This window comes from Erinaceus europaeus, chromosome 2 (assembly GCF_950295315.1).
Source record: "Erinaceus europaeus chromosome 2, mEriEur2.1, whole genome shotgun sequence".
In the NCBI taxonomy this organism is placed as follows: Eukaryota; Metazoa; Chordata; class Mammalia; order Eulipotyphla; family Erinaceidae; genus Erinaceus; species Erinaceus europaeus.
The window spans coordinates 189,860,320-189,887,971 of record NC_080163.1 but is presented as its reverse complement, the minus strand read 5'-3'; the positions used below and the strand labels follow the sequence as shown (position 1 = coordinate 189,887,971).

Sequence of the window (27,652 nt, the reverse complement as noted above, 5' to 3'; positions counted from 1 at the left end):
CAGTCATTCTGGACACAGTCAGCTGGGAAGATGCAGACGACCAGTAGATAAATAACATGACTTTAGACAGGTTCCTCTCCTTGATGAGGTCTGAGTTTCTCTGACCAAGTTTTTCTTCTATGTTTTTCTGTTCATATATTCTACCACTATAATATCCATGTGACCGAGAGGTTGTGGAATGTAGGTCAAAGCCCCAATACACTTGGAACTTGTGCCCACTGACACACATCTTGGGGCTGGGGTCCTGGCTTCTATAAACACATTCTCCTTTCCTGGACATTTTTGAGGCCAACCTTTGTAACAGGAGGCCAGGAAGAGCCAAATATGAGAGGCCTAACCACCCAGAAATAAAACAGAGAAGGGAAAACACGGCCCTGAATTTTCCTCTGGGAGACAGCTACACATCAATTTATCCCTCAGTGCCAAAGGTGGTGAGGTGGGAAGTGCTGGGGTCTGGCCAGAGGCCTTCTCTAGATGTTTTAAGTACACTCACAACCCTATAAATCTTCTGAAACCCACTTTTTTGAATTTAGGCCCAAACCACTGTTTTTTAGAACTCTTTCCAGGCTTTAGTAATCTTAAGCTGCAGGGCCGGCCGGAGTCAACCCACCAGACAATTTGCCTCTTCTCACTGTGACGCTCCATGTTCTTTCTTCCTCCTCCAAATGTGAAGACACACCCCCCCCCATGTTTGTTTCTCAATACTAGAACACAGCTCATCTCTGGTTTATGGTGGTGCTGGGGACTGAAGGATTGAATCTGGGACCTCCAGTGCCACGGGCAATAAAAGTCTTCTGTGCAAGCTGCTATGCTATTTCCCCGTCCTGTGAAATTTTATTACATATGAGAGAAAATTTTGTGTGATACAGAACAAGCGGAAGAGCTACACATGAAACAAAATGTAAGAGCAAGAACAAGTTGGAGCACCATTCTGGTACATGTGGTGGCAGGAATTGAACCAGTAGCTCTAGGCATCCAGTCTAATGCTTTACCAGCTGAGCCACCTGAGTTTGGCTTCTTTTGCCTCTCCGCTGGCTTGGACACTCAGTCCAACTTGAATGTACCCCTAAGCAGGAAGCCAGAAGCTTTGAATATCGCAGGTACACCTACTGTAGCCATCACCTCAAAATAGTCATGAGGGGGAGTCGGGTGGTCGGGCAGCGGGTTAAGTGCACGTGGTGCAAGGCGCAAGGACCAGCATTAAGGATCCTGGTTCGAGCCTCTGGCTCCCCACCTGCAGGTGAGTTGCTCCACAGGCGGTGAAGCAGGTCTGCAGGTGTCTATCTTTCTCTCACCTTCTCTGTCTTCTCCTCCTCTCTCCATTTCTCTCTGTCCTATCTAACAACGACGACATCAATAACAACAACTACAACAACAATAAAAAGACAACAAGGGCAACAAAAGGCAAGATAAATAAATAAAATTTAAAAAGTCATCAGGAGCCAAGAAGGCAATAGTGAGTTCATCGTGTTCACTGTTCTGTCTGGCTGAGGTGTGGAGGGCCTGACCCCAGGACAGCCTATTGTCCATGTCCTTTGGTTTGCACAGTTGAAGTTGGTTTAACCATAAAAATCAAGTCGACAGGCAGGGAATGTTAGCTATGGTGTCTAAATGTGGAATCCTCAGTGGACAAAACAACCCTAGCTTTTAGGATTCTGTACCCCTTGAGTCCCAAGTTCCATTACAGTTCCCAAGTATTCTGACAAGAAGAACTGGGCAAAATAAGCCTGTGTTTTAAAATGAAAGATCCGCTTCTGCACTCAAAATACTACATTTGATTTCAAAGGTTCCCAAATCACTTGATGTTAAGGCCCTGCTTATAACTGAAAAACAGTTAAGAAAATATTTAACTTGTAGCTCAGGAGGTAGCACAGTGGCTACAGCACTTTTTATTTTATTTTTATTTTATTAGAGACAGGCAGGAATTGAGAGGAATGGGGAAATAGGGAGAGAGACAGAGAGAGACCTGCAACCCTGCTCACCACTCATGAAGCTTTCCCTCTGCAGGTGGGGCTGGGGGCTTGAACCAAGGACCTTGTGCACTGTAACATGTGTAGGTCCCCAGGTAACCAGCTGTGTCACCACCCAGCCCCAGAGCACTGGTCTTATAAGCATTAAGGTTCTGAGTTCAATTCCCACCACCACATCTGTCATAATGCTCTGGTTCTCATTAATAGTATTTTTTTTTCTATTGCAATTTTTTTTTTTAACTCCAGGGTTATCACTGGGGCTCGGTGACTATGAACCCACTGCTCCTGAAGGGCCACTTTTTTTTTTTTTTTTAAACCAGAGCACTGGTCAGCTCTGGCTTATGGTGGTGTGGATGGAACCTGGGATTTCAGAGCTTCAGGCATGGCAGTTTGTTTGCATAACCATTATGCTATCTACCCCCACCCGCCACTTTTTCCATTTTTGTTGCCCTTGCTGTTACTGTTATTGTCGTTGTTGGATAGGACAGAGAAAAACTAAGAGGGGGAGAGGAAGAAAGAGAAGAAAGACAGAAACCTGCAGACCTACTTCACTGTGAAGCGACCCTCCTTCAGGTGGGAAGCTGGGAGCTCAAATCGGGATCCTTGAGCTTTGTACCATGTGTACTTTAACCCACTGTGCTACCATCCAGCCCCCTCATTAATAATAATTTATAAAGGTGTATGACTCAAATATGTACCTGTCATAAAAACATGTTGGGAGAAACATTACCTATTCTCAGATTAGTAACTGGCTTCAGTTATAGTTAGTATAAACCATACTCTATGTGAGGTATATTGCTGTCATTTTGACTCCTGTATCACAGACCAGGAGATTAAGATTTGGAGGCTCCAGCTGTCCACAGGCAAAGAGGTAGGAAATTGAGCAGGATTTTAAACATATGTCTATCAAACTCAGAAACCCATGACGCCTGGGAGATGGGGTAGTAAGTAAAGCACTGGACCTGAATGCATAAGGTCTCAAGTCCCATCTACAACCAGACCCTTCTCTCTCATGTTAATAAATAAATATAAAAAAGAAAGAAAAACAAAAGAAGCCCATGTGCTTGATATCACTAAATAGTACTTACCTGTAGAATTTTTTTTTTTTTGGCTGCTGATGCACCAAGGCCTAGCTCACAGTCCCAGAACCTACCCAGATTGGATTCAGAGAGCTGTGTAACATTACCATACCGACGTGCTGATCAGTGCCACAGCTTAAGGAGTATTATGGGAACCTTTGGGGGTCCCCATAGGACCTTACCCTCAATGTGGATCAACAATGGTAGAGAATATTTCATCCTCCGAAGGGGGGTTGGATAACATACTCTATCTAGCACCAGAAGAAGATGGGTCCTGAAATTGGTGAAACTTGGGATGTTCCTTCTCATGACCAAAGAATGTGAGCTTAGACCTACAGGGATGCAGAGGTTACACAGGCTCTTGTGTTGAATATGGGCCCCAGATCAAATCGATGGGGTTTACAGTCAACAATATTTATATACTTTTCCCATATGTGGGAGCTGCTCTCTTCCCTGATCCAGCTTTCTAGCCCTTTTTCCAGCCATGGCATCATCTCCCCAGACAATAACCTGGGTCCACCTGCATATCAGATATCAGGCTCAGGCAAAAGTTAATAAAGTCATGGGCCCTTTGGAATATACCTAAACTAGACCTACTAGCTATTTCCAAAACAGAGATCCCAAATCTTCATCTGCAATATTCTAGCCTTTAGGTTCATGATTAATCAACAATTTGTTTGGCTTTATATGTTAACTCTTTTTTTCAGCCACCAAGTTGCAGATATTACCATGACGCCAATCAGACTTCCCCGGACAGACAACCCTACCAATGTGTCCTGGAGCTCTGTTTCCCCAGAACCCTGCCCCGCTAGGGAAAGAGAGAGACAGGCTGGGAGTATGGATGACCTGTCAATGCCCATGATCAGTTGGAAAGCAATTACAGAAGCCAGACCTTCCACTTTCTGTACCCTATAATGCCCCTGGATCCATACTCCCATGGGGTTAAAGAATAGGAAAGCTATGAGGGAAGGGGATGGGATACGAAGCTCTGGTGGTGGGAACTGTACCCCTCTTATCCTATGGTCTTGTCAGTGTTTCCATTTTATAAATAAATTAAAGAAAAAAAAAAAGAGTATTATGGGGGGGGTGAGAAGGCCAAAGGGGAATTCCAGGCCCCCAATATGTCCCTTCTCTCCCGAGGGCATGATGGTCACCCCCAGGTACCTGATCTAGGATGTAATTGCGCTTCTTTCGGGCGGCAATCTGGATGAGGCGGTTGAGGCACTGGGTGGCCTGCTGGATCAGCACATCCCAGCGGCCGGCGTAGTTGCGCTGACGGCGGAGACCCATCACCTGTGGGAAGGGGGTTGTGAGGTGGGTGGTCCAGACTGTGGGGATGGGCAGGAGGTGAACAAGGAGAAACCAGAGGCCATCCTTACCCTCATTTTATCCATGATGGCATTGGTGCCCAGGATGTTGTACTTCTTAGAGGGGTTGGAGGCTGCATGTTTGATGGCCCATGTGGTCTTTCCGGCAGCAGGCAGGCCCACCATCATCAGAATCTATTTAGTGTAAGAATGGGATAGACAGGGAGTCGGGCGGTGGCGCAGTGGGTTAAGCGCACGTGGCGCAAAGCGCAGGGACTGGCGTAAGGATCCCGGTTCGAGCCGGCCGGCTCCCCACCTGCAGGGGAGTCGCTTCACGGGCGGTGAAGCAGGTCTGCAGGTGTCTATCTTTCTCTCCCCTCTCTCTGTTTTCCCCTCCTCTCTCCATTTCTCTCTGTCCTATCCAACAACAAAGCAACATCAACAATGGCAATAATAACCGCAACGAGGCTGCAACAACTAGGGCAACAAAAAGGGGGGAAAATGGCCTCCAGGAGCGGTGGATTCATGGTGCAGGCACCGAGCCCAGCAATAACCCTGGAGGAGAAAAAAAAAAAAAAAAAAAAGAATGGGATAGACAGGTGCTATGAAACACATGTGTGGCATGGCAGTCAGCTCTAGGAAATGGGAGGCAGTAACAAACAGCACCCACCTCAGTGAGGGTGCTGTTGGAATTCAAAGACAAAGGTCGGGGCTGGGGGGACAGCTTAATGGTTATGCAAAAACATTCTCATGCCTGAGGATCTGAGGTCCCAGACCCAATCCCCAGTACCATCACCAGCCAGAACTGAGCAGTGCTCTGGTAAAATAGACAAAGGCTTGTCATAATCTTTGCAAGAGTCTGCACAAAGTATGAAGTGCCACCATGAGCATTTATTTATTTTTAAAGATTTAAAAAAAATGTTTATTTATTCCCTTCCGTTGCCCTTGGTTTTTATTGTTGTAGTTATTGTTGTTGTTAGGACAGAGAGAAATGGAGAGAGGAGGGGAAGACAGAGAGGGGCAGAGAGGGGCAGAGAAAGACAGACACCTACAGACCTGCTTCACTGCCTGTGAAGCGACTCCCCTGCAGGTGGGGAGCCGGGGGCTCAAACTGGGATCCTCACGCCAGTCCTTGTGCTTTGCACCACGTGTGCTTAGCCTGCTGTGCTACCGCCCGACTCCCGCATTTATTTATTTAAATAAAGGTTTGGGGTCATGATATCCTGTTTTCTTCTAATTAAAGTTCAACCCTCAGAATCACATGAGGGTACCACAGACAGTGAGATGATGAACAGTTTGTGTGTGTGTGTCATTCCCTTTCCCCTCATACAAATAGAAAAAAGTGGGCTGCGGAGGTGGCTTAGCACATGCATGAAGTTCTGCGTTCCGCCACCTAGTACCACATAAAAAATAAAGTAAAAGGTGTTTATGTGTGGTGATAAGCTCAGAATATATTAAGTGAAAAGGGCAAGAAATCAGTATGTTTACACCACAGATGTCAATTATAAGGAGACAGAGCTCACCCACTAGAGTACAGTTTACACACCTGAGGTCCCGGAAAACACAGGATCAATGTTTAGCACCAGTCTCTTGCTCTCTCATAGTAAAGAAATAAATCATAGCATCAATTATGTGTATCTGCCCAGGTTTAAGGCTGGCCCTCAATACACTGAAGGAAGCTTTGGTGTTGCTGTTTCTTTGCTTCTGTCTCTATCTGAAAAAGTCAGCCTGGAGTGAAGCCCCAGGAAACTGCAACCTGCCCCCCCCCAAAAAAAAAAAAGTGTGCCCAGTACAGCAAAAATAGAATAAACCTCAAAAAAAAAAAAAATTCCAGAATAAACATAAATAATAGGAAAACCATTATTTTGAGTATAGCTCCTGGAGCAAATCACCCCGAGCATCAGTTGTCTTGGTTCTTAGCTCTGAGTGGGAAGGAAGAACTGCCCAGCCTCCTCTAAGAGTGTGCTCACCACAAGGGTCTTATACTTCTAAGATTCTGACCTCTGAGAAGGAACAAGGTGGCAAACCTGAAGATTTAAGTCTCTTACATCACCCCCAACCCCTCTACTCTGAGCCATAGTCACACCAACTTCTCACAGGAGGCTTTTTAATTTTTTTTTTTTTTTGCCTCCAGGTTATCTCTGGAGCACGGTGCCTGCACCATGAATCCACTGCTCCCGGAGGCTATTTTTTCCCCTTTTGTTGCCCTTGTTGTTTATCATTGCTGTTATTATTATTGTTGTTAGTAGTATTGTTATTATTATTGTTGGCTAGGACAAAGAGAAATGGAGAGAGGAGGGGAAGAGAAAGACAGACACCTGCAGACCTGCTTCACTGCCTGTGAAGGGAAACCCCCCCCCCCCGCAGGTGGAGAGCCGGGGGCTTGAACCGGGATCCTTAGGTGGGTCCCTGTGTCTCACGCCATGTGCACTTAACCCACTGCATCACCGCCCGGCGCCACCGCCCAGTGCCCCTCACAGGAGTTTTTAAACTCCTGCCCTGAGAAGCTGAGAGGAGGAAGCCCCCTGCCCAAGGTTGCTCAAGCAGCAAGTTTATGCTACTTAAACTGCAGCTGTCTGCTGACACTGGGCAGCTAGCCATCAATTCAGGGTTCCAGGCCCACTCACCTCACACTCTGCCTTGCTCTTTGGTCCAACGGTGCCCCGGATCCTCTCGCTCAGGGGAAGGTGCTGGATAAATGTGAAGCCTGGGAGGACGGAACAGTAGGGCTCTGCCCTTTGTCCAAAGTTGAACTCCACCGCACAATTCTTCACCAGGACATGTGGGTAGAGGGCCTGACCCGCCAAGGCGTCCTTCTGGATTCGGAAGGCAATGCCCATCCACTTCCCATTCTTGGTAAAGGAGAGTTCCACATCATTTCCACATTCAAAATCCTAGGAGAAAAAGTCAAAGGAGGCTAACTATCAATGCTCAGCTTAAGGGACTGTGGCCACAAGTCAGAGAGAACAGATGTAGAGTGTGGGAACTAAGATGACTTTCCAGATTTACTTGCTTCTCTCATGAAACTCAAAAGTTCTCACCCAAGTTCCCAAAGCTGTGGCATATGAAGTATATCATTTTAAGAATTTACAAATATCGAGAAGGTGGAGGGCATTGTGATTCGCATTCCCACCAAGGGAGGTCTGTGAAGACAGCAGGTAGAAAGCAAGCTACAGCATGCCCTGTAAGTTCAGCTCTACCCATGCAGTCATCTGCTTTCTCAATAGCAATTCCCCAAGTTCCCACTCTTCCTGGTGCATAAATCTGTGGTGATCTGGGCCTGATAGACCTCAGGGCATAAGTGGGAAATCAGACAAGATACTATCCTTTCTCTCCCCCTCCTCTCTCCATTTCTCTCTGTCCTATCCAACAACAACATCAATAACAACAACAACTATAACAATAAAAAGGGGCAACAAAAGGGAAGATAAATATTAAAAAAAAAAAGATGCTGTAGTGCATAGGGTTTGTTCGTCAGATTAAGTGGGTTAATGTGCTTACTATATAGCAAGCACAGGATGAATGGGAGCTATTACTCTAGAACACAGGGCTGGGCTTAAGTGGTGGGGAGGAGGCACGGTCCTTGCCCTCATTGTATGGGGGGCTGTTACTCAGGAGTTTGGACTTTGTATTGATAGCAGGACTGAACTTTGTAACTTGCTTCATATGAGATTGTTCCAGTTAAATCTGTGCTTAGGTAACTTCTGTCTGCAGGGTAAAGGCTTACAATTAAGGGAGGCCTAGAATCAGCAGTGAAGCCAAATTCAAGGGTTAGGCTCCTAATATGCAGCCTGGGGTGTGGAACTGTAAATAAAGCTTTGGACTCTCAATCATGAGGCCCCTAGTTTGATTTCCCAGGATAGCATGTGTCAAAATGATAATGATCCTCTGGCTTTTGCCTCCTCTCAATACGTGTGTGTGTGTGCGCGCACGCGTGTGCGTGTAATAAGCCACATGTAATCCATTCAAGAGTTTGATTTCCAGGATCACATAAAAATAAGACAAAAACAAGCAAAAAAAGGAAGTGAAGGTTTATTGTTTTTATCATAGAGAGAAAAGAAAAAGGACAATACGGGGAGTCGGGCTGTAGCGCAGCGGGTTAAGCGCAGGTGGTGCAAAGCACAAGGACCGGCATAAGGATCCCGGTTCGAACCCCGGCTCCCCACCTGCAGGGGAGTCGCTTCACAGGCAGTGAAGCAGGTCTGCAGGTGTCTATCTTTCTCTCCTCCTCTCTGTCTTCCCCTCCTCTCTCCATTTCTCTCTGTCCTATCCAACAACGACAACAACAATAATAACTACAACAATAAAACAACAAGGGCAACAAAAGGGAATAAATAAATAAAATAAATATTTAAAAAATTATTAAAAAAAAAAGAAAAAGGACAATATGCAGTATTCTTCCCTCTTTTCAAGTGGGAGACACCCTTAGGAACTGCCCAAGCGACCCATCCCCCCTGCACTCACCCATGATTCCTCACCATCCTCCTCAATGCCACAGGGCACAGCTTCACACAATCTCTCTCATCTGCTCATTTCTAAGCACCAACACAGGTCGCGACCACGGAGTGCAGATAAATGTTTGCAAGACTGAAACTTGCCAGTCCTGCAGCATGGTCCTTCCCACTAGAGTTAAAGAGTGGCTCAGTTCACCTATGCTCTGACATAGAAACAAGCACCATGGGGCCAGCATTCTTCATAGCAGCAGCACCACCCTCCCTGATAAACCCATCACTGACAATAGAGCAGTCTAAGAGGAAAGTGTAGCCCTGTCACTCCTGTTAAAACACTGCTGGTGTCCATCTGGGACCTGCAGGCTCACAGTCCTTAAGCCTGGCATCACTTTTGTAGCTTCATCTCTCATGCCTTATACTGTCCCTAAGGTCCCCAAGTGCTATATCCCTTATGTTCTGCTGAAATGGTTACAACTGTTCTCTCTACCCAGGAGGTTATTTTGTCATTGTTGTTTTGTGAATGCTAAGTAGGAAGATTTGACTCAAATGCTCTCCCCACAGTTCCCTCAGGCCAGCTACTTTCACACCTTCCATTCCCTCAGGCTGTTTTCTTCTCTTTTTGTAGTAAAGAAGGGGATAAGGAAGTAGGGAATGTGGTGGGGACTAGGTCTCCAACATGGCAAAGCAGTGCACTATCCAAGTGAACTATTTCACTGGTCCTTTTACGTCTTTTTTTTTTTTTTTTTTTGCCTCCAGGGTTATTGCTGGGGCTCGGTGCCTGAATCCACTGCTCCTGGAGGCCAATTTTTTCCCTTTTTGTTTTGTGGTTATTATTATTGTTGTTACTGATGTGGTTGTTGGAGAGGACAGAGAGAATTGGAGATAGAGAGGGAGAAAAGAAAGATAGACACCTGCAGACCTGCTTCACCGCCTGTGTAGCGACCCCCTTGCAGGTGGGGAGCCGGGGGCTGGAACCAGGATCCTTATGCCGGTCCTTGCGCTTTGCGCCACCTGCGCTTAATCCTCTGCGCTACCACCCAACCCCATTTTTGTTTTTAAGTGATGTTATTTGAACAAAGGAGACAGTACATGGCGCTTAAAATTGAAGACGAAAATGGTTGAAGCAAGAGTTAAGGCCTGTAGTTCCAAACTGCCATACATGCCGCGCCCCCGGCCCCCACCCCCCCCCCCGACTTCACACTCAAATGAAACAAATTTGGGGGAAATACTTACACACACGCAAACAACATGTTAAACTGCTGCAGTCTTGGTGCGAGCTATCAAAACCTTAAAACATACTGTTGACCCAAAAACTGTGTTTTCAGAACAAATGCTGTAACTGTTATACCACCACTCTGTGGCTATACCCCCCTGCCCCGCCTCAAGAATAAAAAGATACATGTGTGCAACTCTGGGACTACTCTCTACATGTGCTCCAGTGGGAAGTGGGAAAGGCTGCATCACACAAGCAATCCATGGTGGGGGACACCAAGGGTCTCCAGGATGCCATACTACACTACCAGAGAGCTACAGAACAGAGCTAAGAGCCTACCCAGATGTCTACTGGGAGGGGACTGTTTATATAATAAGGTAGATTCACACTGACTAAAACCATATGAATACAAAGATCTCTAAGTTACAGTTAAGGAAAAAAGGATGAAAAATAATGCAATATGCTACCTTTTGTGTGAGTGAAGAAAACTAAGAATCACTTTTTTTTTTTTTTAACATTTGGATAAAGAATGTCTGAGTATCAGAGAACTCCCTAAGGTGGGGAAAATATAATAAACAGTGGGTAGAGGAAAGGTCTGACACACTGCATATACCTTTTTGTAGTTCTTTATGTTTTTTTTTTTTTTTTGGGGGGGGGAGAACAGGACTATGAACTTATTAACTATTCAGAAAATGTTTTTAATTAGGCTAGGCCTATAGTCATCTGTGTGAACAGAAGACAGCTATGGTTAACTATAAAATAGAAAACAACTCTTCGGTTTCGAACAGCTTATAGACTATTAAGCATGGCAACTTTTTCTAAGAAAATGTCTTACTAAAAGATCATGAAGACTGAAAAAAATTCTTTCAGAGTCAAGAGACATGCAAGAGGATTCTAATACACAACCCCAATGAGATGCTGAACCAGAAACAAAATTGCTGTAAAGTATACCATTGGGACAACTGACAAAATTTAAATGTGGACTGTGGAGTAGATAATAACATTATATCAATGTTAAATTTGATGACTGCATGGCTAAGATAATAGCTATATTCTGAAGAATTACATGCCAAAATGATGATGATGAATATGCAGTCTATTCTCAAATAGACAAAACTCATATATTTGAGAAAAATAAGAGAACAAATGTGGGAATGTCAGACTCTACACAAGGCTAAATGAAAGATCTTAGGATTTTTCATTAAATTAGAAATTACTTTGAATTTTTTAAAGAGGTAAAAGTACAAACATAAAGGAGAGCAAATAAGAAGCATCCACTCTTCTTTCTGAGGCTCTGAGGCATACTTACAAACACCTCCTAGAACACCTAACGTAGTAAGTAGTATGTTATGAGCACTTAGTATGTGCAAACATTCTAAGTGCTTGCAGTGGATTAACTTAATTAACATTTCGAGGAAGGCACAGTCTCATTTAGAACAGACTGAAGTAGAGAAAAAATAAGTTGCTGAGACCTCTGAATAGCAGAAAAGGGACTGAGTCTTGCAATGCAAGTCACATGCCTAACACTATATAATTTTTCTCACAGGGACGGAAGTCTGGCAGCAACTCAGGTACCATACCTGTTATCTTGTTCCAGCCCACCCTCCTAGAAGGCAGTGCAACACGGGAAGCTTGGCTCAACCAATGCAAAGCAAAGGGAGAAGGTTTGGTTTGAGATGATGTCAAAGAGGGGCAAGAGCAAACACAGCCTTCAAGAACAGATAAGCTACTGCCTAACAAAGAAATCCCGGAGCTTGTTTACAAAACAGCACTCTATTGTCTAGAAATGGAGAAAGGTTATACACAGCTGATGTCCCCAATTCCTTTCAGGATGCCACCTGACAGATTTACACAGAAGACCAGAGAGGAGTAGAATGGCAGAATTCAGCACAAAAATGATGGCAAACACTGCAGTCTGCCAGAGATGAAGAGGCACTCCAAGATTAGCTGGATAAGGGGCCATCAATGGACAGGGGTGCCGGGAAAAAGATGTCTGCAGGTCCACCTGATGGGACTAACATTTGATTCTGCCAACTCCCACAGGCTGCCAGCACTCACCGCAAAGCAGCCAATCACATCATTCTCTGCAAACTTGTCTCCGTAGTTTTCAAACCGGCTATTGGTGGACTTCTTCCCAGTGCCTCCATAGCCATAGGAGAAAGGCTCTTCGCCTGATGAAAGAAATAGGCAAAGGCAGGTTAAACCTGCGATGGTTACAACAGCCTTTCTGGCTGTCACATAACTGAAAAAATATCATATTTCTTTACTAGTTTTACTAATCAGATGCTTTTTGGGGGGTGGGTGGGTGGGGAGTAAGAAAGAGTCCCTTGAATGAAAGCCCTCTGCCATGCAGACCTCCTGAGTATTTGTCAGGATTAGCTGTTAAGTTTGGGGATAGGAGCTAAATTGAATTGCTCTGTATAGAAAGGAAGACTTTAGTAAGAGAGGAGATGGAGATGGGATGAAAGAAGGCTGTCTGCTGAGATGTACCCCTATCCTGTGACAATATCCAGTCAAGTCCAGCAATGGCAACAATTTTTTGGTGCTGGTAGGTTTTTGATAGGAATGGGCAAGGGGGCTGGGTTTTGCTTCAGGAGACCATGTCTCCTAAATCCCTAGGAAAAGTATTGGATTTTTCTCAGACTACGGAACTGAGTTTGTGTGTGTGTGTGTGTGGGGGGGGGGGTTTGAAGTGATTGAGATCCAAGGGCCCTGAATGACACCTGAGCTTTACACTAATCCTCGGTCAAGAACTCAAGAAGCATCCTGACAGAAAAGCAGGAGTCAGAAAGCATTCTAGGAACAGCTATTCTACAAAACAAGCCGCTGTGACCCTGAACATCTGTCTGAGCTTGTTACCTTTTTCTGTAGCAGCAATGCACTCTTTACGCCTCAAAAATGAAACAAAGATTAAATGAGATGCTCTACATCACGTACATACAGCTTAAATTTAAAAATGGCTAATACACATCAAAGACTGTGCAACTTTTGACCTAGCATTTCTACTTTTATCAGTAAACAGAACAATTATACACCAGGGTAGTGGCCCAGCTGTTTTACAGGAAAACATCAGCAAGAACTTAGATGATCTGTACAAAGCATTTGTTCATCACACAACTACAAAACAGAAAGTTGTGCAGTAGTATAAAAACTGTACTTACTGAGATATACAAAGAATTGTTCTGAAAACTGTAGATCAAAGCTGTTCATTTCATCTTGCAGGCTTAGGGGGATTTCATACAATGACCCAGCCCCTCACTTGTGGGCCTACATTTTTACAAGGAGCACTTATCTTCATAAGCAGAATGTTTTATGACCAAGGTAGAAGCCACTTAAATTAGTCACCGGGGACCGGAAGGTCACTGAAGCCTGAGGTCCCACGAAAAGCCAAAAACTGAATGAGCAATCCCTAGAGCTGCCAGCCAGCCTGAACCACTGGTCTCTACTTTCCTCTAGGCTCTGGGCTAAACCCCAGAGAGAACTGATTTTAGCATGGTTTGAATGTGAGAGATAAGTGATTTTTTTTTTTTTTTTTTTTTTTTTAAGAAAAGGAACAATTTCTAAAGAGAACTTTGGACCCTCTCCTAAAAGATGAAGAATTGATTTATTGTAGAGAAACTGTTACAGGAATATAGTCCTTCCAGTTGAATCTTGTATGGCTCAAGACAGGCAGTGGTATATACCTAATACTCAGGTCTGTTCCACCCCAGGCTAATTCTATCTTAAGTCTACAGATGGGAAGAAAAACTTAGGGAACTTGAGAGTTCAGGGATGGGGCAACTGCTCTCCTCTATGAACTGCTTGGATAATCTCCCCTTACCTAGCTGGGTGCTGCAGGAATCCAGGGACCAGCCAATACGGACAACATGTGGGTCAGGCTCTGTAGATGGAAGGTGCTTCACGGAGATTTCTTCATTGATCTGGGAACAGAGGACAAGAGGGCTCAGGACTGATTTTCTGGAGATTGGTGGATTATAAGGCAATAAGCAGAAAAGCACACTAGGCGTTAGAAAACAAAAAGCAGTGGCTTCTGTTGTAGAAAAGGAGTTTCAAATTGCTCCAAAGGGTTTAGGGCAGTGCAGGGGAAGAATCAGGTATTTCAAAGTAAAGCAATTATACTCATTTAAATGTGTACAATGTCTTTTTTTTTTTATTTAATTTTGTACTATGTCTTTGGAAGTCTCCAGCAAAACTGTAACACAAGTGCCATATAACCCAGCAATTCAACTTCTAATTTACACTACAGGTCCATTCATGCATATGCATATGCAGGTGTGTGAGTGTACACATGCATGTACACACACAGGGCCAGGGAAACGGTTCAGCTGATGGAGCACAGAACTTGCATAACTGAATCTCCTGGTCCCGTCCTTAGTGCATGTACTACCGTGCATGTACCACTGGCTTTAATCTCTCTCATGAAACTTTCACATCAAATACACACTGTACATATAAAAACAATCAATGAGGCATTGGTTATATCACTGCACATTTAAGTCACTGAGTTAAAAAGGAGGAGACAGGAAACTGGGCAGTGAACTGAGTTAAGGGTATAATACAAAGAGTAAGGATCTGGTTTAAGTCCCCGGCTCCCAACCTAAGGGGGGGGGTATCACTTCAAAAGTGGTAAAGCAGGTATGCAGGTGTCTCTCTCTCTTCCCCCACTCTGTATTCCTTTCTTCTCTTAATTTCTCTATCCTACCCAACAACAACAAATGGAAAAAATGGCCAACAGGAACAGCGGATTCACAGTGCAGGTAGCATTGAGCCCCAGTGGTAACCCCGGAGACACACACACAAAAAAAGAATGAGGCAGCGCCAGTATACAGATGTGGAAAATGTCCAAAATATAGTATTAAGTAAAATAAGCAGAGAGGGAAATAAGCACCTTTTGACTCAACCTCTAATCAAATGATAACTAATCTCTGCCTAATAACTCCACCTGAATTTGTGACTTTTGAAAAGTTACCCTATATTTTACTCCTTTGGGGATGGACATTTGTGTTATTATTTTTACATTCCTGACAAATCAGAATATATCAACTGAAGTTGTTAGAAGTTGCTCAGTTAACAGGTAGAGTTCACACATTATACTGTTCAATGACACAGGTTCAAGCCCCCTTATAAGGGAAGAAGCTTCATGAAAGGTGGAGCAGTGCTGCAGGTGTCTCTCTTTCTGCTCATCTTTTCCTTCCCTCTCAAGTCTCTCCCCCTTTCTCTATCTCTATTTAAAAAAGAAAAAATAAAACCATTCAGTTTAATGGCAGTTTCATCTCTCTCAGAGCACTGGTCAGCCCTGGCTTATGGTGGTGTTGGTGACTAAACCTGGGACCTTACACCCTCAGGCATGAGTCTTTTTGCATAACCACTATGGTGTCTCCCCAGTTCAATAGGCAGTTTCTCTGCAAAGCTCGAAAAATGAGACTTATAAGTAAACGATGACTTAACTAAATACAATTAACCCTAGTTCTTGGGTTCTTTTATTTCATAATGGTATGTGAGGATATTAATAAAGATGTCCATGTAGATACCCTGTCCAGTGCATGCTGTTCATCTTTAGTTACATAAATAAGTCCGGCTATACAAAGCATTGTTAATGCTCTTATCTCTGGAGGGTAGGATGGGGACAGGGAAGAAAGATGTCATCTGTAACTTCTGGTTTGTAACCGTTACTCTTCTACACTGACTGAACTTTGTTGAACATGAGCAAGTTTGACTTTCATAAAGACACTTGAACGTGGAGCTGTGGATGGCAGAACCTTCCTTTGACCTATTCTCCCTCTGGCTTCCCTTTCAATGGTGGTGACAGGGCTCATTTTTCTTCCAAATAATTACAACTTTGCTCAGATTCTACAAATACATCAATCCAAGACTGTTTTGGCTGTGTTAACAACTGAGTCAAAACCCACTAAGGAAAAAACTGCTCAGTGAAGCAATGTATGTTGCCTGCTTTTCTGGGAGCGTGTCTGTCTAGCAACACTATGGTTCATTTAAGTTCATTACACTTTTGTTTGCACTGGATGCAAAGTCAATGCTCAACCAGCTGGCTCTGCATTCTGCCTTTGGCTGAGGTGGTTGTGGAGAGACTCCACCAAAGGATGTTCCTGTTTTCTCACTCTATCCCGTCTGGTGCTCCACTCACCTTCATCTCAAAGCACACACGGCCCCTTCTGACACCATAGCTGGCACGGGCTCCGGACCACAGGTATGCAAAACCCTCAATTGTGAGTGGGTAGCCACTACTCCGATCTCGGGCTACCTTGAAGTGGAGATCGCAGTTATCTGTGGAGGACAAAATCTGTAGTTGGTTGGTGCTTTACAGATCCAAAGAGGATCAGAGCAGGTAAAAGTTAGTTCCCTAAGGGCACAGACCTAGAGTTGCAAGTTGAGATTATGAGAAAAAGTCCAATTCTTAACCATTCTTCCTCTGACTATAACATAAAAGCTCAGTAGTACTAACAGGCACAACATTTAAGAAGCTACTTATAGGAACTGGGGCTCTCCACCTGGCTAGTCCAAAGATGACCTTCAGGGGCCCCTTAGTAAATGTCCCCAAGACTTTGGTGGGATATACACTTGATAAGGAAATGGTTCACATCCTCCCTAGTTTCAAAGAATTTTAAGATATAAAATTTACAAAGGCGGGGGTCAGGTGGTAGAGCAGTGCATTAAGCACACATGGTGCAAAGCACAAGAACTGGTGTAAGGATCCCAGTTCGAGCCCCCGGCTCCCCACATGCAGGGGAGTCACTTCACATGCGGTGAAGCAGGACTGCAGGTGTCTATCTTTCTCTCCCCTTCTCTGTTTTCCTGTCCTTTCTCAATTTCTCTCTGTCCTATCCAATGACGACAGCAGTAACGACGACAGCAGTAACGACAACAATAAACAACATGGGCAACAAAAGGGAAAAAATAGCCTTCAGGAGCAGTGGATTCATAGTACAGGCACTGAGCCCCAGCAATAACCCCGGAGGCAAAAAATAAAATTTTTTTTTACAAAGGCTAATTATTAGTTATACACTTCAACCACTTACCATGCTTTCAGTATAGGACTCAGACTAGCCACTAGGAACTGCATAAGTAGCTGATCAAACTCATACCCATCACCGAGACATACTACAGGTTCTCATATTCCATAATGGGGCTAGGGTCTCCCCCACTCAAGGAGTCAGCCACATCACTAACAAAGTCTTTCCTTGACTATCCTGGTGGTAGGTGCTCTTCCTCTGAAGACTGAGCACCATCATCTGCATACCTGGCATTTGATCCATTCTACATGAATCGCTGCAACTCAATATTGCAAATGTCTTGATTTATTCTGGTTAGGTTTTGTCTTTATAATCTCACAATGAGAGACTGTCTATGAGATATCTTTGTCCTTCCCAAAGCATGAAGCTACTGCTCTATGAAAACGAGTCATGTTAAGAAATACACAAATGGGGTGAGGAGATAGCATAGTGGTTATGCAAAAAGCTTTCATGTCTGAGACTCCAAAGGCCTACGTTCAATCCCCCACACCACAAGCCAGAGTTGTGTAGTGTTCTAGTCTCTCTCTCATTAAAAATATAATAAGTAGGGGGCAGGGCGGTGGCACACCTGATTGAGTACACATGCTACAATGCACAAGGACCTGAGTTCAAGCCCCCAGTCCCCACCTGCAGGGGGAAAGCTTCACAAGTGGTGCAGCAGTGCTGCAGGTGTCTCTCTCCCTCTATCTCCCCCTTCCACACTCAATTTCTGGCTGTCTCTATCCACTAGAGACAATAATAAAAAAAATTTTTTTTAAATAATAAAACTTAAAAAACATATAATAAATAAAATAAACACTAGCTTTCTGCTCTTTTGAAAACTGCAGTGTTCTCAGATCTGTTTGCACTTCTGGATGCAGCCCAGGAGGCAGCGTAGTCGCTAGTATTGGACTTGAATGTTTTAGCGCCCTAAATTCAATCCCTGGCATCATACATATCAGACTGATGCTCTGGTTATCTCTCATGTTAATAAGTAAATAAATCAGGGTCAAGGAGGATGCACAGTGGATAAAATGTTACGACTCTCAGGCATGGGGTCCCGAGATGGATCTCCAATAGCTCATGTGCGAGTGATGTCTGGTTCTTTTTCTCTCTCTCTCTCTTGCTATCTCTCTCAATAAGTGAACGTTTTTTTTCTTTTTAAATTTATTATCTTTTATTATTGGAGACAGCCAGAGATCAAAAGAGGTAGGGGAGAGAGTGAGAGAGACAGAGACACCTGCAGCACTGCTTTACCACACACAAAGCTTTCTCCCTGTAGGTGGGGGCTAGGGGCTTGAACCACGGTCCTTGTGAACTGTAACATGTGCACTCAATCAAGTGTGCCGCCACCCGGCCCCCTAAAATCCTTTCTTTTTTTTTTTTTAAAGTCTTAAAAAACAAAAATAAAAGAAATTGGTATCTACAGGCTCTACTACTAAGACTTTTCTTAGAGGCACAGTATCTCTATACCCTTCCCCCATGTGTTTGGATGTATAGTTACACTGAAAAAAATCACTTATCCAGTGGAAAGAAAACTAGAGAACAGAGAGCAGGGTAGGCCCAGTTAATGACTCAGAAGACAAAAAGGCATTGGTTTCACAAGGAACTCGAGCAGTTGATGGAAACTGGGGAACTGGTCATCAAAGACTTAACTTTCCTCAGCAGCACTTGGGTTGCCTTCGATGACAGCACTGTGCATACAGGGTGATTTGGGGCTTTCCTGAATGTTCTTGAACCCATTATCTGATGAGACCACTGAAATATTAGGTTAATATTGTTTCTCCCTAGGGAGAAAAAGGATGATTTGCCCTGGGTCCTCCAGAAGGAGCTACGAGCAGGTCTTCTGCCTGTAAACCAAACTTCTCCAGAGCCCTGCAGTTGCTTCTGTGTGAGTTAAGTGGTGGTTCTGGATGGTACTAAACAGAGGTTCTGTGAAGGTGAAGGCCCAGTTTCCCACCACTGATGGTAAAGCTGATAAAACAGACACTCTCCAAGGACTCACATGTGTCAATGGCAACGAGGGTGTCATCAAAGTCATCTTCATCCTCTTCAGCAGGAGGCTGAGGGGATCGGCCCCTGTGTCAGAAAGATGGGTTAAGTCAAATCACAACGACTGGACAAGCTCAGAAGAGAAATGGAATTCTGATGGAATTTATAAGTAGTAGTCTTCAAACTCCTCCTGGTCTTAATTTTCTTCCTACAGCAGTTAACAAAAGAAGTCTGGAGCACAACTCCCTCGCAAGGAGAGCAATGACCTTAAGCTCCTAGAGGGGGTACAGGGAGTAGAGAAGGAATACTATGCTACAGAGGGCCACTAGACTAAGGACTAAGAGGTGTGTGTGTGTGTGTGCGCGTGTGTGCGCGCACACGCACAGGGGATTGAACCTGAGACCCTGGAGTCTCAGGCATGAGAGTCACTTTGCATAACCATTCTGCTGTCTTCCCTGCACCAATATAGTCTGTTCTTCCTTACACAGTAAGATTCTTTTTAAAAAAATATTTATTTCTTTATTCCCTTTTGTTGCCCTTGTCTTTTTTTTTTATTGTTGTAGTTATTAGTGTTGTTGTTACTGATTGTTGTTGGATAGGACAGAGAGAAATGGACAGAGGAGGGAAAGACAGAGAGAGACAGACACTGCAGACCTGCTTTACCTCTTGTGAAGCGACTCCCCTGCAGGTGGGGAGCCTGGGGCTCGAATCAGGATCCTTACACCGGTCCTTGCTTAACCCGCTGCGCTACTTCCACACAGAAAGATTCTAATCCATACCCTCCTCTATACTGAACATTCACCTAAAGGGTACTGGACCAGGAAACCGAACATGCAGATAAACTCCAGGCTCCTATAATCTCACATTTGAAAGAATTTGCAGTGACCCTTTTCTTTTTTTCCAGTTTCACTTTCAAAAGTATCCTAAATTGTGACTAAGATTTATCTTCCTACCAAAACACTAAAGGGCCAATGTTAAAATACTGCTGGTACCCATTATGCAGGACTAAGGGAGCAAGAATAAACAGTGGGGACTAATGCACAGGCTTCCGCTTGGCTCAGCTTAGATGGTGCTAATCCACCAGGTGGCCAGATCAAGTACTCCATGCTTAGCTGGCTGCTGGCATTTCCCTGCGAACAGGCTGCCCTCTGGTGGAGTGTTCCAAGCCACCAGTCCAAGGATTAGTGGAGCACAGCCTCAAGAAGCAGCTCATTATAAGGTTAAACCCACCCAAGGAAGCTGCCCCTGCCAGACCCAGATCAATGTTCTTCCTCAGCTCTCCACTGGCAAGTAACTCCTAGCCCTCTGTTCTGTGGGAGAAATGCCTAAAAGGAGAATTCCATGTTCTACCTTTAGTCAGTCTATGTGACTCAGCCCTGTTTTTTTTTTCCCTTCTCCCACCATAGCACTGCTCAGCTCTCGCTTCTGGTGGTGCTGGGGACAGAACCTGGGATGTCTGGTGCCTTAGACATGAAAGTCGCTGTGTAACCATTATGTTATCTCCTCAGTTCCAGACCCTGTCTAGCTCCTGGTGGCCATATTTTCCCTTTTTTTCTTTCTATTTTACTTAATAGGAGAGAAATTGAGAAAGGTAGCAGAGAAAGGAAGAGAGAAAGAAAGACAGACACCCGCAGACCTAGTGCACTGCTCTTGAAGTTTCCTCTTGCAGGTAGGGAGTAGGGGTTTGAACCCTGGTCCTTGTGCATGGAAACTTGTGTGCTCAACTAGGGGTGCACCACTGCCTGGCTCCCCCCACATTCTGTCTTAAAAAAAAAAAGAGTAACAAATAAAGGATGAACTCCACTGGGAGTTCATAAAACATGTCAGATAGTCAGTGTAGATGAGCACAGCAAACATGTCTAGTGCCAGTAATTAGAAATGGTTTCTCCTGGAGCTGAAGGAGGAAGAATGGAGTGGTGGAGGCAAAGGAGAAGAGCTTGTAAAAAAGAAAATGACAAGTGGTCTGGGAGGTGGGGCAGTGAGAAAGCTTTGGACTCTAAAGCATGAGGTCCTGAGTTCGATCCCTGGCAGCACATGTGCCAGAGTGATGTCTGGTTCTTTCTCTCTCCTATCTTTCTCAGAAATAAATAAAATCTTAAAAAAAAAAAAAAAAAAGAAAGAAAAATGATCAGAATAGAGAAGCCAAAATCATCCTTCACCTTCTGACATCCACACACTTGACTATACTAGGTTGTAGTCCAGTTCTGCATGTGTCTCAGCACCTCTAACTGAAAACAACAGACTAACACAAAACCCACTGTGCACATCAGCTCTATCCCCACTGTTCAGTTCAAGGGTGGGCACACTGTAAAAGCTTTATGCATACTGACAGTTGAATGATCAAGTGTACGCAGGGGATATGCTTGGCAAAAGCGTTAGAAAATAGATTTTCCTTTCAACTGAGGGCTGTTGAACAGCCAGCCATTAAGAAAGAGGGCACTAAGCAGTGGGCAAAAAGACTGAAAAGGCAGGCCTGCATCGTACACATGGAAGGTCAGGGTTTTCTATTTTACCTTGCAAGCGATGGAAGGGAGGAACTGAGAAGAATCAAAAGCTAAGCAGTCAAATCTGGCATTGCAGAAAGGACCAGGAGAAATATAGTCTACCCCACAGTAGACAGGTCTTAATGGATACCAGGCACTGGACAGAGACCTAGTAAAACAGTGTAACAACTGGTACCTACCTCCTATCTTCTCGGTGCTCAAAGTACCCCCGTCCCCGGTTTTCTTCATAAGGCCTCTTGCGACTCTGGAACTGCTGTCTGTCTGGCTTGAGCTGAGATGCTTCAGGTGGGATGAAGCTGGAGGGTGTTTCTTGCTTCACCTCTGTCTTCACTTCTACTGTCCAGACAAATCCAGATGGTCAAGACATCCAGAAACTCCTCAGTTATCATTTTCCTGGTCCCTTCTGTGTCGGGATTTGTTGGTAAGACCCTGACTACAGTGATGATGGGCTGAGTAGAGGCAGCTTGCTGGGTTAAATAGAAGCCCACTGAGGGGGTGAAGAAAGCTACACTAGAGAGCAAGGCTAGGCTAAAGGGAGCTATGGATGGCCAGTCAGGGATATCAGCTCTGGCATCAGATGGGGGTGACATAGACGAGTCAATTTAAAGTTCAGGCTTCATTGGGAAGTAAAAGGTTTTAATACTGAAAAAGGACAAATTCTCAAAAAGGTCTACCAAAAGGTGTAACGGTGGCTCTGTTATATTATTATTATTTTAATGAGAGAACACTGGGCAGCTTTGGCTGATGGTGGTGCCGGGGATTGAATCTGGGACCTCAGAGCCTCAGGCATGAAAGTCTTTTGCACAACCATTAAGAATGGCAGCTTTGGGGGTCGGGTGGTGGCGCAGCGGGTTAAGCGCACGTGGCGCAAAGCACAGGGACCGGCATAAGGATCCCGGTTCGAGCCCCCGGCTCCCCACCTGCAAGGGAGTCGCTTCACGGGCGGTGAAGCAGGTCTGCAGGTGTCTATCTTTCTCTCCCCCTCTCTCTCTGTCTTCCCCTCCTCTCTCCATTTCTCTCTGTCCTATCCAACAACAACAACAACAACAACAACAAAAAAGCAATGTCAACAATGGCAATAATAACCGCAACGAGGCTGCAACAACTAGGGCAACAAAAAGGGGGAAAAATGGCCTCCAGGAGCAGTGGATTCATGGTACAGGCACCGAACCCAGCAATAACCCTGGAGGAAAAAAAAAAAAAAAAAAGAATGGCAGCTTTGGGCTACTTGACAAAAAAAAAAAAAAAAAAGATTAAAATTGCTATGAAAACCGACAGCAACCTTAGCCTGCACCAAATGTGAAAGACCCTTGGGAAACTTCTAAGATCTCTTTGAACTCTGAAATTCTACATCCCATGTCCTTTCAAAGAACCCACCTCAGTTCTTGCAAAGCTTCTTTGGTTTGGGTAGGGTGGAAAAGAAGGCCACTCTAGTAATTTACTGTGGTCCTGTAACTAACTCCACTGGCTTGAAGTATGCTACTCAAGGTGCAGCATAATTCCAGGGAGAGGGCCTGCACTTAAATCAGTTCATAGGTATGCTGGCCTCATTAAGTCGTGCTGCAAATAGGAAGACAGGCAGCAAGAGAGATGGTGGGTAGAGCGCTATTCTTGCATATGTTAGGTCCAAGGCTCAATCCTTAGTACTGTATATACCGGAACAGTGCCTTGTTCTCTTTCCCATAAAATAAAGAAACCTTTAACAGAGCTAGTTTCATTCTCCCCCATTAGAATCTATGCCTTATGCATAGATCACTCACATCACCCAATTTCAGCCCTCAACCAAAGAGCACCTTTGATCACTCCTTAGCTCAGGCATGCAGACCAAATCTTTGAGAAGGATCCTGGTTCTGTTGGGCAGGGATGGTTTTCCTCTACCTGAAAAATCTTCCCTCCCTGGCTGCCAGCATAACTTCGTGCTCACAGGAAACTTTGATCAAATCTGTTGGTAACGGCACAGAAAATACCCTCCTTGGATCAAGCGATCACACAAATCTCACTGAGCCTGACACAAATCTGCAGTGTAACCTATATTCATTAAAGTGTGGGCCTAGACCACCCCTCACCCCAAAGGGGAAAAAAAAAGTGTGAAGATTTTACTTTGTGGATGAACCAGAATGGAATTAGACAGAATCGACTTGGATTCACTAAGACACTGAAGTCACCACAGTGAAAGGAACACAGGGCTAGGAGCCAGGCCTGATCTGTTATCACTCAACTTTTGGGGCAGTGACAGCCTGCTCTCTAACTAGTAGAATATATATGTCAAGGAATAGTACTTACTAACCAAGAACAGTGGCCAGAGAGCCATTTTCCTGGGTTTTAACCCTGATCTGCCATTAGACAAGTCCAAGGAGGAAAACTCAGATTTCCCCAGACATTATAGAGTAGCTTTGAGAAAGACAGACAGATACTTTTGGGAAATCCTGGGTCTAAACAATGTAACACACTTTCAACTCAGAACTTCTTAAGAGTCTTTATTGTTCCAATGAGCACAGTGACTCTGCAAGAAGTGGTAGCATAAGTTCATTTTTCAGATGCATTTAACCAAAGAACCCTTTTTTGAGAAGCTCCTAATAATATCTTTAGACTCTTTTGAACACAGGAAACATGGGAAATAGACTAGATTTAGAAGGTCATTTCTTGCTTTCACGCCCAAAGATTTTAAATAGGACTCAGTATATTGCTCTCCAGATAAAATTCTCTTAAATGGTTGATATTAAAATCTGAAAATACTGGGAGTTGGGCAGTGGCGCAACGGGTTAAGTGCACGTGGCGCAAAGCACAAGGACCGACGTAAAGATCCTGGTTCGAGCCCCCAGCTCCCCACCTGCAGGGGAGTCCCTTCACAGGCAGTGAAGCAAGTCTGCAGGTGTCTGTCTTTCTCTCCCCTCTCCTCTCCATTTCTATCTGTTCTATCTAACAACAACAATAAAAACTACAACAATAAAAACAACAAGGCAACAAAAGGGAAAATAAATAAAATTAAAAAAAAAAAATCTGAAAACACTGTGAAGACCTTCCACCTTCTCCCCCATCCATACACACTGGGCAACGGGACTGTGTTCTTTCTTTCAAAGAAACTTTGCCAGTTTGAGAAAATTCAAATGGACTGTTGAGAAAGATGCAATGTCTCTTGAAGACAGGTCCTATGTAGAGGATCAGGGCCAAGGGTAGATTCCACATCCCTCAAAGGAGATAAAACGTGCATCTTCCTACCTGGGCGATAGGTCTGCTGCTGTTCCGTGTCCAGTTGTCTCCTCTCATAGCCTGACTCGTTCTCTTGTTTGATGGCCTGGCTTTCATAGAATTGGTTCTGCCTGGTAATATTGTCCATGACATCTTAAAACAAAAGAATGTTAGTTAGGAGGGTGCATCCTGGGAACTGAGGAGGCTTTTTGAATGTTAAACAAAGGACAGTCAGTCTACCAGAGGTTAAAGGGTTTGATAACACCTTAAGGGAGTCTATCTGGGTAGAGGCTTTAGTTGTCTAAGACATGCTCTCTTGCCCCTCACGAGACCTGTGATGTGACTGGTTCTACAAAGTCCCAGAATCTAAAACCAATGGAGGAGGAGGCACAACTATACTGTTTGAAACAAGGAGCTGGGAGGAGCAGAGAGGGGGTCCAGCCTGACACCACCACCACCACCCCAAGTCACCATGCTCAGGACTGTAGTTAACTTTACAGATAACTGGGACTCCCATGGAGCAGTAAAAATTTTATCTGATTGGCTATTTTCTCGACACTGAATAATGTCTTGGGAGTTACCTTAAAAAAAAATTTTTTAAAAAAACTTAAAATTTCTTTATTCAGAGTGGGGCTGGGTAGTAGTGCAGTGGGTTCCAAGCACACATGGCATGAAGCACAAGTACTGACATAAGGACCCTGGTTCCAGTCCCGCTCCCCACCTGCGGAGTGTGTGTGTGTGTGTGTGTGTGTGTGTGTGTGTGTGTGTGTGTCACTTCACAAGTGGTGAAGCAGGTCTGCAGGTGTCTATCTTTCTCTTCCCCTCTCTCGATTTCTCTCTGTCCTATCCAACAACAGCAGCAGTAACAACAACGATAATCAAGGGCAACAAAAGGGGAAAAATAGCCTCCAGGAGCAGTGGATTCATAGTGCAGGCACTGAGCCCTAGCAGTAAATCTGGGGGCAAAAAACAAACAAACAAACAAAAAAACCCAGCCCACCCTGCAAGAGCAGCCAAGGCATAACATCTCAGTTGGAAGGGAAATGGGGGAGGCTGGAATGGAAATGTAAGGAAAATAAAAATCCTAAGAGTGTTCTTTGGATTCTTTAAGAGTATCTTGTGGGTTGAGGAAGAGCTCAGATAAGGGGTCCTGAGATTAACAGTACCAGCTATTCCCCAAACATCATATACTGAGGCATAATTGAGACTAAGATTGCCTAGCTGAAGCTTTCAGTTTAGTGAGAAAGACACATATTAAACAAATATTAACTATAGTTTTTTGTTTAGGGTTACCAAGTTAAGTCATGGACGCAGAAAAAAAAAAAAAAAAAGACAAGCCACAGCTTAAAAGATGATAACTCATTAAGTGGTAACTCAATGAGGAGAATGGAGAAAATATGACTGGAGTCAGGGTAACACATGTGAAAAGTCCTGAAGTAGGACTAAAGCAAAGTACCAAACCAGAAACTCCCTCAAATATCTTGCAGCCAAACCCAGCAAGAAATCTGAAAACCTAGGGTGAACAGCAAGCAGGTTCTCCACCCCAGGGGGCAAGCTCTGCCAGATGCCTCCAGGGTCCTCCTAGTAGCTGTGCCAGGGCCAGTGAGGCAGAACCACAGGGCAGGTGAGACTATTCTGCCACTTGCTAAACGATAGGATCCTTTCTCAGAGGACAAATACATCTGGGCACTAAGCAGGTGCAGCCCAAGGGGGACAAAGTTGCTGATCATGTGGCTCACTACAGGTCTGTTTACCAGGGTTGGAGATGAAGGGGGGCTCAAAGGATTTTGTTGTTGGGGGAAGGGGGTTGAAGAAGAAATGGAGTATCTCCTTAATTGGAACACAAGGGACTTCCAAAGCACTGCTTCTTCCCAGCACAGGGCTCTTGTTCTCAAAATTTCACCTCTCTTCCTTTCTGCATCTCTCCCTAACCAATGCTGGCAGAAGCAAACACAGAAGCTTTGATTTTCAGGGTCTTTCCCCACTCTCTTAAACACCCCTCTCCTACTAAAAGGTAGGTCCAGTGCCAGGCCATGTGATTTCACTCACTGCAATCCTGGGGGCAATACTGTTAACCCTACTTCACAAAGAAGGGAAACAGGACTCACAGAGGTGAAGTGATTTGCCCCCTATCCGGCTAGATTTGAAACAAAGTCTGTACCTAGAGTATATGCTTTAAAGCATCAAACTCACTTTGCTCTCAAAGATATTTCTTGCCACCACCCTTCCTTCCAGGCCAGAGTCCCCCCAGTTATGGACCTGCCCACTGAGTAGGCCACTCAGCCTTCTGTCAAGGGTCTCCTCAACCATTACCGTTTTTTTTTTTTTAATTATCTTTATTTATTTATTGGATAGAGAAGTCAAGCTGGAAAGAGGTGATAAAGAGGAGGAGAAAAAGAGAGACACCTGCAACACTGCTTCACCACTTGCAAAGCTTCCCCCCCTGAAGGTGGGGACTGGGGGCTCGAACCCAGGTCCTTGCGCATTGTAACATGTGCGCTCAACCAGGTGCGCCACCACCCACCTGGTTACTGCTCTTTCTAGCTCTTGGGTCTTGGACAACCCTGTGCCCAAATCTAGACTCAGGTCTCCCTCTCCAGAACAAGTACCCGCTGGCCTCCCTTTCTCTGTTCAATGCTTTAGTCGTTGGTGCCCTCTTGTTAAGAAATGCCAGAGTTCCTTCTACTCACAGGCTAACCTCTGTGAGCTCTGTCCACAGTTCTAGTATAAACCTGACTCTTCTTTTTTGTTTTTAAATTTATTTCTTTATTGGGGAATTGATGTTTTACATTCAACAGTAAATACAATATAAACCTGACCCTTCTAACTCTAAACTGACTCCCTCCTGTATACCAGGCGCCCCCCACCCCCCAACACAGCCCTCTACTCAACCTCCGTTCACACCTTCTGGTTTATGCCAGAGCTTCCCTGATCCCCACT

General features: G+C 44.5%; 1 protein-coding gene across 8 annotated transcripts in view; it reads right to left on the bottom strand.

Moving 5' to 3' along the window:
• Nucleotides 1–27,652, bottom strand: part of HNRNPUL1 (heterogeneous nuclear ribonucleoprotein U like 1) — a 41,837-nt gene that overhangs the window by 11,144 nt on the left and 3,041 nt on the right. For 4 of the 8 annotated variants that reach the window (XM_060186011.1, XM_016194077.2, XM_007536594.3 and 1 more), the window contains exons 2-10: nt 24,743–24,865; nt 21,703–21,856; nt 19,033–19,106; nt 16,163–16,302; nt 13,841–13,940; nt 12,079–12,191; nt 6,984–7,250; nt 4,429–4,551; nt 4,214–4,342 (exon numbers count right to left, since the gene is read on the bottom strand). In XM_060186011.1, the coding sequence (XP_060041994.1) occupies nt 4,214–4,342; nt 4,429–4,551; nt 6,984–7,250; nt 12,079–12,191; nt 13,841–13,940; nt 16,163–16,302; nt 19,033–19,106; nt 21,703–21,856; nt 24,743–24,860 (1,218 nt within the window). In that variant the 5' untranslated portion in view covers nt 24,861–24,865. Of the gene's footprint in view, nt 1–4,213; nt 4,343–4,428; nt 4,552–6,983; nt 7,251–12,078; nt 12,192–13,840; nt 13,941–16,162; nt 16,303–19,032; nt 19,107–21,702; nt 21,860–24,742; nt 24,866–27,652 lie in introns of all 8 variants that reach the window. The other 4 variants (XM_016194079.2, XM_016194076.2, XM_016194078.2 and 1 more) reach the window with 1 other exon arrangement.